Consider the following 14,636-nt stretch of genomic DNA (forward strand, 5'->3'; position numbering starts at 1 on the left):
TTTTTTCAGAATTCCCTCCAGGAAGGCACACAAACGGCCACCAGGCAGCAACAGACAGCTTGAAATATGGGTAGTGTACAGGTCACCACAACAATGGAGGTCTGTCTTTATTAGAGGATAGATACAGCAGCATGATACATGTTCAAAAACCGTCATCACAGTATTCAGTAATGTTCCGCATATATGTGTGTATATATGTGTGTGTGTGTGTGTGTGTGTGTGTGTGTGTGTGTGTGTATATATATACACACACACACACACACACACATATACATACACACACACATATATACATACACACACATACACAGCCAGATCAGAATATTATGATCACCAACCTAACAGTGGGAATAGTCACATTTGGCTCACATAACACTAGTGTCATTAGGTGACAGAAAGTAGGTGAGGTTGGTCCACTGTAGCGTGTCAGTTGCTCTGTACCACTCGTAAGAATCGTTGTTGTTGTTGTATGCTGGGGAGAAGCACTCAATGCGAGAAGTCCATTCTTAGCACACCTTCACTAAAGCGACTCCCAAAGAGTTAGGGGTTTCCGAGATGCTACCACCTTTTGCCCAATACTCTATTATCATGTCCTTTTGGACAACAGTCAGATTACGTCCTTTTCCCCTGATGTTTGTTTTGCACTAAGCTACAATTGACTGGTGTGCTCGCTTATTTATACAGGCAGCAAACCCTGTCACGTCCTGGGCAGGGATGGTCATAATATTCCTATATGCACACACACATGTACATATACAAATATATATATATATATATATATATATATATATATATATATATATATATAAAAAATACACACATACATATATGTGAACTGGTGAACCACATAGTACAAAATACATAAACCATAGTCTTCACACACACAATGTCAAGCTGTAACTTGTATAATAATTGCATACAAGTTACAGCTGAAACAACACCAGGCTCTTGTCCCAGCGTACTACTTGGCAGGCACCTCCTCTAAAATACAACAGTGCTATCTTGCTTAACAAGCTTTACTGTCAGAGAAGAACATCTTCTGAGAGGAAAGATAAACAGTGCACAGTGCAACTGTGGCCCCCATCTACACACATGGATATAAATAGATCTGATCTCTTTAGTGCTTTCTGCCTAATCTCACTAGCAAACGGTACTGTCTATAACACTGGTACTGAAACTACAGCACTCTGATGGTCAATTATTACATACAGTATTAACTGTTTATCATTTCCACATATAGATGCACATCCAGATGTTAAGGAAATATCTTATCGCATGGGTGGAGAACCGGCCCTGGATTCTTGTTCAGTTTTGTGACTTGTCTGCTTATACACACCTGTTTCAACTGATAATTGCCAGGCGCATTGCAAGATTAAGGTGGTGTGTTGGAGCAGAGATATCACAGAGAACTCAAACTGTGGTCTCGCATACCTGATGTCACTGAGGCTAACTAGGCAGCCCAAAGTGAACTTGTAATGAACTTGATAATGTAATAATACAATTCTGTGACTTATTGCATTCATTTTGAAATCTTACTGTGATGTCTCTACATTGTTAAGGGTTCTTGGGAGAAGATCATCAGCTAAAACTGCAAATTATTAAAACTAAATACTTCATATCAACATATATCTTGGGCTATTTATCTAATACCCTGCCACAGAAGTTAGATCTAGCAACAGTGCAAACATCAAACACAACATTGTCATCATCTACTCATTGTAAACATCAAAAAATGTCAACACATGAACATTATACTACAGTTAATATAAATTTGACTTTAAAACGAGTTAATTGAAAAACTATCTTTGGTTTTTATTAATACACCTAAAAAGGAGACAAACTAAATAATAAGTGTGCTTCGGGTAATTTTTACTCACGCAACAGGTGAGAAAAGTCATTTTTCACAAGGGATTATTCTACAGTTTTTTTCTTGAACTGTGTGTGTGTTTTTACTGTGCTGGACCAATAACATGTAGCTTACTGATTCTGGATGAGGATGTAGAGGAACGACTGTACCCTGAAATCTATGGGTTTCCCTGGGCCAAGAATTCTAGGGCGTCCCCCTCGCAGCGCATGCAGTGGTAGCCCATGTCGGAAGTGACGTCAAAGCAGCCTTGACTCAGGTAGAAGTCGAGAGACGGCTTGTTCCAGTTTAGAACTGCAAAGTTCAGCTGAGTGCAGCCGGCGGCCAGTCCCAGCTGTACACAACAACCCAAAATAGAGTTCAATAAAAAAAGCATTCTGAATACTCTACTCTTCCTGTGTTACTTACTGTATCTAATATCTGAATACCAGTATATCTATATTAAGTATGCTAACAATCCCCCCCGGCCCCCCCAACCAGTTTGCCAACAAACTGTCTGTCTGTTTAGTGCAATTACTATGGGTGTAACGGAACACAAACGTCAGGGTTTGGTTCACACCTCACAGTTCAGTGCAAAAATCAACAAACCCCCAAAGGCATCTGAGAGTCCCTCAGACACGCACAGTGACCCATGGACATTACCCAGAGGAGCTGTATGTCTGAACGCAAATGTTCAGATCCTGCTTATGCTACACAAGCATCGTCCTTTGCCTAAACCGCACAGAACATTTCCTGCAGTGAGAATGCGCTTAATGCAGAAATTCTCCAGTTGTGTAAACATTAATTTGGAATATCCCTCACCTGTGCAACTTTGCTCATCAGTGCCTTGCCAATGCCTTTTCCTAGAGAAGGTGCAAACATGGGCATGAAACTTCAAAGTTTAGGTATTTACAGCCAGATAAGATGATCTGTATTATAACCTTTGACATTACACTGATGTGTCATATTTCACCTTTTTTTCAAAGCAGAAATAAATGTACTGCATTCACCTCTGAACTCTGGCATCACATACAAGTCCTCCATATACACAGCTCGACCTTTCCATGAGCTATATGTGTAGAAATACAGGGCATAGCCCACTTTAGCGTGACCTGAAACAAAGAAGCACACACAATTACACAAACAATGACTTTCTCGACACAGAGACTTTACATTTAGCTGCATGGCTAAACACCAAGACTCAGGTGCACAAACTACTCCCACCAAGCCAAGACCTGCACTGCAATTTGATAAGGAGGTCGTGTACCCCTGAAGGCTATGCGGGAAGTAATGAGAATGAGTAAAAAGCTGAGGAAAATACATCTTAGGAGCATTCAGGCAAGACAAAACAACAGTGCGGGGAGAGAACGTATTAGATAACACTCAGTTACAAATGACGTGTAGCCTAGATTAGGTAACACAGAGGCTACACCAACCATTAGTTCAGCAGAAAGATAAATTTAAAAAATGTCTTCAGCAGCACTGGCTGCATCTGGGTGCTAAATTTTGACATATTTCCCCTTAATTAGGCTACGTTCACATTACCAGGCTGAAGTGACTCAAATCAGGTTTTTTTTGCCTTAATGTGACACAGGTCTGATTTTTTTCAGGGCTCAGTGGACAACTCCAAACTGATCTTTTCAAATCTTATTTGAGTCACATTTATATGTGGTCTTAGACTGGATACATATCCGATTCCTGGGCAAGCGACATGAATGTGAACAATCGGATATCAGGCGTCTTTTTGCCTGTATGCATGCATTTACTGTTGTCATCAGCCTGCACCGGCAGCGTGGCAAAACAACAGTGCATACAATGCATAAATGTCTGTGCGCCACTTCAGGGATAGATTCGTTCACATTACAAATGTGGACCATCAAGGAAGCTGATTTTAATCAGAGCAAATCTGAATTCTGAATTGATTTATAAGGTCTGTAACATGAATGTAGCCTTAGAGCAGGAAAATCAGCAAACTGTGCTCTAAAATAGCAAAAAGCCATTGACCCAGTTCTGAAGTACTGATGACTAATGTAAATGTGTTTTAAGTAAATGGATTTTGTCTAAAGTACCGCGTCATTGTTGGCAACGGTAACTAACTGTATGCAAAAACATGATTTAGCTGCTGATACTAACAAGGGCAACCATTGAAAGACGACCGTTTCCACTTCCGTATATGAATACAGATAACCTTTGAGCGTTTCTCACCATCTTTAGTCCTGTGCTGTTCAGGAACCTCAGCGATTATTCCATGGAAGAATGGGTTTTTAGAAAAGCCATCTTGCTCCAGGTCTAAAGGATTAAAGACAGTTTTTAAAGACATTTACAGTTGCACACAGAAATTGGGACACTGCTGTTAACATGGTACTTACAATGTTTTATGCAGACTTGAGAGCACTTTTGTACTTTGAAGACATATACTGTATTTGTAATGATTTACAAATATGTATTACAATTATTTATCTCTGCATAATTTTATCATAAAAAAGCTATTCAGAGTGGTTTGGTGTGAAATAAAGGAAACAAATGTATACATTTTAGGACTGTACTGATCGTACTGATCAGCCATTACATTACTGCATTTAGTAGGTCTCCCTAGTGCCAGCAAAAAAAGGCCTGACCCATCAAGGCATGGACTCCACAACACATAACCAGCATTAACTTTCTCAGCAATTTGTGCTACAGTAGCTCCTCGGTGGAATCGGACCAGACTGGCTAGACTTTGCTCCCCACATGCATGAATGAGCCATGGGTGGCCATGACTATGCCGCTGGTTCATCAGTTGTCCTTCTTTGTTGTTGGCAGGAAATGATCACTACACATTGCTTTGGAGATGCTCTGACCAAGTTGTTTAGCCAAACTGTGATGTTATACTTTCCTTTAAGCAAAAGAAATTTAAGACGGTGTACCTTTCTGTGTAATCTTCACATGGTCTGACACCTTCTCATACTCGGCCAGTTCCTGGGACAAAAACAGTAAAGTCCTAATTACTGCATATAAACTTCTGTAGCTAATTAATTCACTGACTGTGGGTTTCTGCTCTATGCCTGTTTCGACTATAAGGTGAAACACGAGCAGCTCAGTTCAGCAGCTGATGCTGCTTTCAGTTTCGGTCAGTTGAGTTCTGTTCAAATACCGTCCGGCAGGTTTAGGAGGGACGGACTTTCAGATTGCTGAATTAATCACAGCTCGTCAAAACACAATGACATGACAGCGATGCGATGCTGTCAGTGACGCAAAACGCCCGTGCAGAACATTATGATGATGCTGCTGCTGCTGCTGCTTCTGCTACCTCTGCTCTTCTCTCTCCCCTTAGTGTCCACACATGTGTGAAGCTCGCGCTGCTCACCATGATCATCCGCGAGATGTCCTTGCAGTCCTCAAGTGTAGCGGCCCGAATAGTGAAGTCCATTATACTGGGTGTAATGTAAACAGGGTATGTTAGTGCTCAGGGTCTGTCGGCGTGGGTGCTGTTAACGGGGTTGGAACGGGAAACGGGAAGAGGCTAAAACTGCCTTTACATCATAACCGCCCGAACAGCGGTGACTGGCGGCTCAACAGCGCCCTCTGCCCGGGGTGTGGCAGTAGTGCAGCTCAGCTGACCACGTACAGGTTTTCTATCTGCCAAGTCTGACTTTAAAAAGGGACTAGGCACAAGAGGGGAGTGAGGGCAATGTCAGGGGATCTTACATCACAAGACCAAAGGTCTCAAAAAACTACAGTGTAAGCGGCCTTGTCACTGGAAGGTCGCCAGTTCCATGCCCTAAACCGCCAGGACACGACTGAAGTTCCTTTGAGCAGGACACCTAACCCCTAAGTGTTTGTGTGCTAAGTGTCCCTCTAATGTGTGTGTGCTCGCTAGTGTGGGTTAAAGGGCGGTGGTCAAAAAATGTGTGATAGTGGTGTAAGTGTTTATCTTTCCTTGTGGGGTTTTTCTTCATTGAAACAAAAAGCACAAGTGTTATAATGTAGTTTTAATATAATAGGATATATGTTTTAAAGACTTTTTTTTTCATTTTAAGATTTTTGTATTTGATGTATAATTTAATGTGTATTATTAGTGACACTGCAGGTGTGTATGAGAGTACAGCTCCAAGGGCCTGGGATTGTGAGTTATTTCATTGCTCCAGTCTCTGCCTGTGAGGAGTTTGGTGGATTTTCCCTGTGTCCATGTGGGTTTCTTCCATATTCCTCTCTCAAAAAACACTAAATAAATGAACTGGCTATGGTGAACTGCCCCCTAGAAATGTGGTGTTGTGTGTGGTAGCCTATGATGGACTGTTCTGTCTGGATGTTCTGTCCATGAAGGGTTCAACAACAAAATTGTTAGTGAGGTCAGGATGTTGGATGATTACCACCTCACCTTATTCCCACCTCCCCAACTCGTCCCAAAAGTACTGGGGGGAGCATCATTATTCCAGAGAACACAGTTCCACAGCTCAATGCTGGGGGGCTTTATACGTCTCTAGCCCACACCTGTAGCATTAGCCATCTAGGGCAGGGATGGACAATTCCAGTCCTGAAGGACCAGATTACTGCATAGTGTTGTGCTTTTCCTGCATCTGATTCAGTTGTCAGGTTTCTTAGGACTTTTAGAGCAGGGATATCAGTAAACTGGGCTGGACTCCAGTCCCCATTGCCTACCCCCCGGTCTAGGGGTAGGGAACAAAGGGTCTGCACAGTTAAATGATTTCCCGGCTGTCACACAGCTACTTAACCTAGCAATTAGGTTGAATCAGGTGAGTTTGAGCAGGAAAAGCTCAGTGAAGGAATCTGGCCCTTCAGGACTGATGTTCTCCACCCCTGCTTACAATGGGATGCTTTTCTTCATACCTGAATGAGAAAGCAATTCTGAGTGTCCGGAAGCACTTTCACAGCTTTTCACTCACATTAACTCAACTAAGCAAAAAGCTATAGCTACTACTGAAGTGATTGTTTCAAAACACTGAAGCGGGATCAGGAAGCAAGGAATACTTTAGGTGCAGCATTTAATTAGAATAAAATACTAATTTTGATTTAAAAAATATATAAAAAACAATAATAATGGTTCATAAGTTTACTCCAACAGCTCCAGTCAACTCTTCAGCTGGTAGCAATGCTTCAGGTGGTAGGAAATAAAAAGGTGTGTAACTTATTCTCCTTAATGAGTGTCTTATATAACTACACTTATCAGTTTAATAAGTGACCTTTGTTGCACTTACCTTGATTCTTTATGATGAACATCAGCAACATAAAAATTAAATACATGGATATCTATAAAATGTAGAAAAGTGCAAATAAAAATGTAGGGTAGAAATAGTTTCAAGAAATCAACAGATCAAGAAAAAGAACTTTCATGTCACCTCAATCCCATAAAACACAGATCCAGTGGAACGTAAACAGTGTTCTAGACCTTTATGCAACGTACAAAACAGAGCCTGTGTTTACAGAACCACACAGTACATGTTAGAATGACTGCATGTAATTCAATGAGACGAGTGTACTACAAAACCAACAACACTACAAGCCAAACAGGTCCTGTCTAGTACTGTATAGTTCCCTGAGTGAGCACCAGAGGTTTCCTATGTTTTCTGTGCAGAGACAGATGTTTCTCTTGCAGCATTTCACTCACTACTCTAGTCTGTTCATTGCTGATAGTGAGGCCTGCTGTTGCATTGTCAGAAAACACAAGCCTGCACACAAACATATCAAGAGGGTTGTATGGTTGCACTCAAACACACACACAAAGACACATAAACAAACTCTTTGTAATAAACTCTTTGTAACCGTCTCAACTATAATGACGCACACAGAGCCAGCCTTGACCCAGAGGACTAGAAATGGAAATGCAAACAATACAATGCAAATCAGTCTCTTCTGCATAAGAAAATATACAGTCAAATCATACAGTTGGTGTAGCATAGTGCGTAACAACACCACCTTCCCTGAAATGGGGTTCAATTCCCAGGTTAGGAGAGCACACCAGACTATTCCAGGAGGAGTTTTTGGGCAAGACTTTGAATGCCCTACCTGAGACACCAAGCCAAATGCCTTAAATAGTATCTCCAAATATTCTACTTTACAGGAAGAAAGAAAACCTTCTAAATTCAAGGAAAGTCCAATTCATTTATACTGATGCGTTCATTATTATTATTATTATTATTATTATTCATTATTATTATTATTATTATTATTATTATTACTATAGTTGTATATATATTATTTATTTATTTATTTTTAAATGTATAATAATTTAAAAATAATTTAATTTATGATATTTATATATGAAAAATAAACTGCGGCCTAAATGAGTGTTTATTAAGGGTGTTACGTGTGCTTTAAGAGTGAGGTAGGGTCGTTGTGTTATTTTACCCCAGTGTTAAATATAGAGCTGAGGCCGAGTGCTGGACAGGGAATCAACACACACACACACACACACACACACACACACACACATGCTGACACAGGGCGGGGAGGAAATGGACAGGTCGTCAGCACACGCTTTTTAGTTACCATAATTTTCTCTCCAAACAGGTCCCTGACTGCCAGTAACAGAGCAGAGCGCTGAGCTGAAGCACGACTGAGGGCAAAAAAAAAAACACTGAAAAAGCAAACAGTGAGAGCAGTGACTGCGACGTGACGTGTGTGCTGTGCGCAAACGGAGCTGACGCATGCGCAGCAGGACCGAGAGCACGCGAGAGCGCTTCCGGTGAGTGGGCTAGTGGCCGCTGAGCTTCAAGGCTGACAGTTATAATAACTCGAACATGAGCCGTTAGTAATGACGTGGATAGCACAGCCTGGAAATAGCAGACAGGGTCTGTAAGACAAAAGCAGACTCTGGGATGGGAATATAAAGCTTATGTGGGCTGCCTGGACGGATTGCGTTTAACAGTCAGTGTGACAAAGCAAAAACGTGGAAAAGGGCAACCTGCTCATTAGGAGTAGCAACACGCCAGCAGCATTACGTCGGCCTAAAGGAAAGCGCGTAGAGCCAGCTGGCTTTCACACTTCACTCATAAAACCTGCGGGACACGTGTGAACTCACGTCACGGCCTGTGAGCCGCCTCCCAGTAAAAATAGCTGATGGAATTTTAGAAAAAGGTTCAGTACACTGATGGATGTGTTTTACCGTTTTCAAAATAAAACCTCCAGAGGGACACAAGTTTCCACACAGACTTCTGACCTTTGTTCATTTTCCCCCCTAAAAAATCTATCATATGGAAAGCAGTGAGATGACTAAAGCTGATTAAAGCTACTTTTGAGTTCATCCATTGCTGAAACAGGCATCCAGGAGGACACATCAGCCACCATCACCCATTTCTCATAACATTAGTACCACTTGCCTATGTGAAGTGCCGTCATCAACAGATCTGAAGGCGTCCTGTAGTATCTGGCATCCAGTTTGTAGCAGATCCTTTAGGTCCTGGAAGTCGTGAGGTGAGACCTCAATGGATGTCTCTGTTGCTAATTTACAGGTTGTTTTTTCTTGGACCACTTTTGGAAGGTTCTGACCCTGCGTACCACAAACGCCTTACAAAACATGCCTCCTGTTTTTGGCGGTGTTCGGACCAAGTCGACTAGCTGTCACAATTTGGTTCATGTCAAAACTGCTTGGATCCTTATTCTTGCCCAATGTTCCTGCTTACACCACATCAAGTTCAGGAACAGATTTGCCTAATATATCTCACCCCTTGACAGATGCCACTGTAGATGAAGATAATCAGTGTATTTCACCATTTTGTCAGTGGTACTAAAATAATTTCCAGTAGAATGGGATGCTTTTGCAAGCTGCATGTGAGCCTACGCCTAGTCTTCCAGTTTTCCAGCCCTTCAGGTGTCCAGAATTAAAAACCTAAGGTATACCCCCTCATTTTATTCAACATTTCTAATAGAATGGGGCTCCTTTGTCAGCTGCACACAAGCCTATAGTAGGTTCTTCAAATCTGGTCCTAAAGGAACCAGTGACAATGCCCAATGGCAACCCCCCACCCTCACGTATTAGGCTGTGGAACAGTGGAACACAATTGAATATCTTCGGAAATACCCAGAACTAATCATCAGTATCTGACCTCACTAATTCTCTTGTGGCTGACTGCAGTCAAATCCTCACAGCAATGTTCCAATAACAGTGTAAACATCTCCCAGAAAAGCAGAAGCTGTTACTGCAGCAAAATGACACAATGAATGAGCCCAGAGTTGTATATTTTATTTTAAAAATCAAGTTCAACGTGTAATGATTTTAAATAGGTTTTGAATGGCCACCTCACTGTATTCCTATCCCACATTGTGCTAAACTGGAAGCCCAACCTACTCTTACAAGCTGTCTTGCAACCTGTGAAGATCTGATGACTGCATTTGAAAGTTTGTGGGTATGATGTAGTGTTTAATTCTGTCTTCACTCTTCATCCCCTGAGAAAATGTATGCGTATACCTAAAGCTTATTTGCTGATCTGGGGTCAGCCTGACTGCCGATCATACCACAATTCGTTGAAGAGTAAAGCAGGCCTTAGATCAGTGTGTGAGTAACAGCACAGAGGGCTGCTTAGTCAACCAAGTGCAACACAGGAAACTGCCTCCTTTTCCTGTTTAGTCTATGACGTTATGCAGTTCTCGTATTCTTGCTGTATTTTTTCTTACTATTGGCACCAAGATTAGATACTTAAGTCACTTCAGTTGCAGGGCTTAACTATAATGGCTGTAGCTGCTGCCTAAGGACACTTTGTTCTTTTGAAAGAAATCATGTTCAGATAATATTCTCTAACTAAAGAGCCAAAGGCCGTTCTACCTTTTTAAGAGAATCTGAATAAAACTCGGATCTGTGCTCTAATCATGCAGTTTGCCTGTCCCTTAATGTGTACATGTGTAACCTACTCTGAATAAGTGATTACCAGACTGTTGCTCGATTTTCTTTAAGATTTCCTCTACCTAGTCTTCAGGGTCTCCACCCACTCCCTATTTTTGGTCTATTTCAACGGCCAAAAATACCTCAATGGGGTATTCAGAGTCCTGCAGCCCTGCATGACTTATAATGTCAGTTTGTTGCTAAAAACAGAATAAAAATACAGACTGGCTGAGGAGATCTGCACTGCAGAAAAAGGAGACAAGTGAGATCATCTTAAATCTCAATATTTGGACACAGTATAAGAAACTGCTATTATATCAAGTAAATGTATGTATTTTTTTATATCATTTATTTTAATGTAGAAGCAGGTTGAATATTCTCATAGTCACAAACTCAAACCAAGACATATAGGACATATCAACTACATGCGAGATGCCTAGATATCCTTTTTTGCAGTGTAATAACTTAAAGTTTTTTTTTTATGTTACAATTCAACGCATCTCTGTTATTCCCCTTTATTTCCCACTTTGTAGGTGAAGTATGTAAGGTTAATGTGTTACAGAGTTAACCATATTTGCCCTAAAAGAGTCCATTTACCTCAACACGAACAGTCGAGAGAGAGCAAGTCACATGACCAATGAGCTCACTGTCTGGAGCATGACCCTCTGCCCATTTCCTCTCTGAGATATGATGACACTTTCTAGTTGTTTCCCTTATATGGAAGAGTCTTGACTATAGTGGTCATTAACCTTTCTTGTCATATAGATGCTGTCTGGCAGTTTGGTGAAGTTTTACGAGTCGCTTCATTCATTTCTGTGCTACTCTGGGGAGAAATGATTGACTGATACATTTCCAGAGATGATCACAGTGTCATATTACTGTGTAAATGTAATGTAGATTAACAGAAACATTAAAAAAGAAATAATAATATTCAGCACGCTTTTAAAATTCCCCTATCCACCACAGAAATGACTAATTTAAAGAAGTGACAGAAGTATGTCAGTAGTATTTAAAATAAAATACTTTTGATCGGGTCCAAAGCCCTTGACCTTTACTTACGGCTGAGGACACAGTGGTTATGGAAAGTGACGCGGCCAGACTTGTGCAGGAGTGTGTATTCAAACAAGTAAACTATTTAGTAAGCATATGTTTGTTATTAAAACATCCCTGTCAACGCGTGGAAATGCACATGCCTAAATCTACTGTAAACAGACGCCTTCCACACATCAGCTACCAGGCCAGCCGGTCTAAGAGAATCTGCAGTGTCCAGTGATGCAGTGACATGTTAATATATCAAACAAATGCACAGATGAACTGCTGTAGTTGAAGCTGAACTGAACTGAGACGGATTGATGCAGGTTAACAGTAGTGACTAGCAGGACAAACGAGCAACTTAAATAAATTATGTTTTGTCATCAAGGTCGGTATGAAACATATTGGCATTTTCAGTACAGGGTTTATGTCAATAGAAATCCATAATTTTTAGATGGCTTTTTTTTCCAAGGTGACATGGAATGCATTAATTGAGTATGGAAATGCACATAGGTTAGCTGAGCCTAACCTAGCCTAGCTTAGAACTGTAACAAGAACAAATAAAAACAAACATATTTTCTGTAAATATTCCTATTCCAGTCTGTCACCTTGGCCTGTTGTGTGGCTGGCTTGCTCTTCCTGGCCAAGCGTAGCAACTGCCTGGCTTCATAACCTTCCCTAGTCCCTAGTCTAGTCTAGCCTCTAGCCAGCTAGTGAGCTAGGCGTATGTGCATTTTTGGGGCCAAGACTGTTCCGTAACAGTTTTGGGGTTTTCAGTGGTTTTAAAGCTGTTTTACTTATGTGGGTTTTGCATTGAAGGAGGCCACATCAGTGTTTGTGGTCCACGTTATGTCACTTCCATGCACCAGCTCTCATTATTCAGCTATGCCAAGATAAATACAGTATGGACATTCTTGGGCCCCTTTGAATACCCTGAGTATGTCTTTGTTCTTTGGGCCTGTACTGTAAAACATAAACAGGATACTGGCGGCTAAATAGCAGCTACTTGTGGGAAGTTCATTTTTATTGTAATGTCTCTCTCTCTCTCTCTCTCTCTCTCTCTCTCTCCGACACACACACACACTGCATGCAACTGTATTTTGGACTATGGCCACAGAAACAGTGTGTTTATTTTATGTTTCAGTGTATGTATGAAAGTTAGGATTGTACAACTGAGAAGACAAACACGGTGTCGTCTTACAGTGCGATCGGCAAATATAGCTCATTGTTGGATCTGACATGGGTTATAAATTACATATCCATATATTTTAAACCATATAAGACTGCAATATTCTTATTGAGAGAGCTGATAATTAAACATGGTGATATTGTCTTTCTGTTGAGTTGTTCTTGTAAACTATGTAAAATTATTGTTTATTTGAGTAACCTTAATCCAGGGGCAGGGGTGCCGTATTGGGAGTGGGGGGCGTGGGGGATGATTCTAAGGGCCTGTGACAGAACCTTTTAACAGCCCTAATTATTGTATTAATTGAGTATTTTGGCAGAATTGTTAGAGTTGTGGGGCCCAAAGAAATATCTTTTTATGGTTCCTAAAATCTCTGGCAGTGCCCCTGTCAATGGGCAACCAGTCTTATCCACTGTCTTAGTCCAACCAAGCAGAAGGTCACCTGATCAGTTGTTTGAAGACCAGATGATTATAGAAGTAGTCAGGTGAGCTCCAGCTTAAAGAATTGTCATCTGGCACAGCCTGCCACATCTGGGAGTGGCTGAGTGGCTGGGTCAAATGCATTAGTGGGGGGTGGGGGGGGGGGATCTTTCTGTAGATCTCCAGGAGGAAGGTTGGTAAACACCTTTCTGCAAAGCTGCGATTTCACCAATAATTACCAGTCGGAAGTGTTTTATGCTTTGTACATACAGCGGAAGAAAAGACAACACTCAAGGCTACACTCAATAGTGAGCTTGACGCAGTATTTTTGGGGGCGTTTGTAAAAATATCCTGTGGTCTCTTTAGCACATTTCACATTTTTAAAATTGAATTCTGGAAGTACTGAAGTAAGTAAAGACGAACCAGAATGAATATTTACAACGCAGATCTGTGTTCAGTAAGACCAAAAAACATGGACTTTGATTTTTTAAAGAAATCTCAGTAAGTGCAATAGTAAACCGACTGTAAAATTATGTTTTAAACAGGTACATATGTTTATAACTTCAACCACTGACTGGTAAAAAACATAAAGCAATTAATCACCTTCCCAAGAGGTGGAATATACATATTAGGAAGCAAAATACAGTTAAAAAGTTGAGAAAAAAGAAGGCAAGAAAAATAGGCAAGCCTAAGGCTTGTCTAATGGGAGCCACTGACAACCATCGAACCGGCAACAGGATCATGGGCGCACAAGGCTCACTGTTGAGGCCCCACCTCACGACTTACAGGACTTAAAAGATCTGCTGCTAATGTCCTACAGAGGTCTTGTGAAGTCTATTCCTTGACAAGTAGGAGCTAGACAATAGTAGGCCAGTGTTAGTTATGTTTTTAATGTTTGTCTTGTCTGTGTAATGTCATTCATGTATTATCTTTGCTAATTTTCTGATGTTAACAATGTTCTATCCAAATCCAAATTGTAATCAGGTTGTAGTCTTCTTCTACTTTGTGGAAGTATTTCTTTTGACAAGTGCAGTCTGTGCAGTGACTACAGCCTTTTTATGCAATTCTGATAAGACTTTATCTGGACTCATTTATTACCAAATAAGGCGCAGTGCTTTATGAGAAATCCAAACATCAATACCAGCATAGCCTAAAAAAGTACTTCAGTGACCAGCGAGGCCTGGAATTGATCCATAGTCCCAGTCAAAACTGTATTTATTTTTCCTTTATAGTTGTTGGACCTTCACTATTAGACAGCACAATTTCCATGCTCAAACCATTCAGTCCACATTTCAGTTTTGGCTTTCTGTGCAAAAACAGCACTAAATGTTAGGGAA

General features: G+C 40.9%; 1 protein-coding gene across 1 annotated transcript; it reads right to left on the bottom strand.

Moving 5' to 3' along the window:
- Positions 1 to 65: 65 nt before the first annotated feature.
- sat2a.1 (spermidine/spermine N1-acetyltransferase family member 2a, tandem duplicate 1) lies at positions 66 to 5,359 on the bottom strand. Its single transcript, XM_072687661.1, has 6 exons — positions 5,190 to 5,359; positions 4,750 to 4,801; positions 4,049 to 4,132; positions 2,854 to 2,955; positions 2,666 to 2,706; positions 66 to 2,198 (listed from the first exon to the last, which is right to left on the bottom strand). The coding sequence occupies exons 1-6, from the start codon at positions 5,250 to 5,252 to the stop codon at positions 2,025 to 2,027; spliced, it is 516 nt and encodes a 171-aa protein (XP_072543762.1). The 5' UTR covers positions 5,253 to 5,359; the 3' UTR covers positions 66 to 2,024.
- Between the last annotated feature and the right edge of the window lie 9,277 nt (positions 5,360 to 14,636).

The sequence above is a fragment of the Salminus brasiliensis genome, chromosome 9, assembly GCF_030463535.1.
Source record: "Salminus brasiliensis chromosome 9, fSalBra1.hap2, whole genome shotgun sequence".
Taxonomy (NCBI): Eukaryota; Metazoa; Chordata; class Actinopteri; order Characiformes; family Bryconidae; genus Salminus; species Salminus brasiliensis.

Bases quoted from the DNA above. Each gene is read 5' to 3' on its own strand.
- sat2a.1 (XM_072687661.1), bottom strand. From the start codon at position 5,252: ATGGACTTCACTATTCGGGCCGCTACACTTGAGGACTGCAAGGACATC. The intron at 4,133-4,749 runs GTACACCGTCTT...TTAATCCTTTAG, and splicing joins TGTGAAGATTACACAGAAAG to ACCTGGAGCAAGATGGCTTT. The intron at 2,956-4,048 runs GTGAGAAACGCT...TCTTTGTTTCAG, and splicing joins ACAGCACAGGACTAAAGATG to GTCACGCTAAAGTGGGCTAT.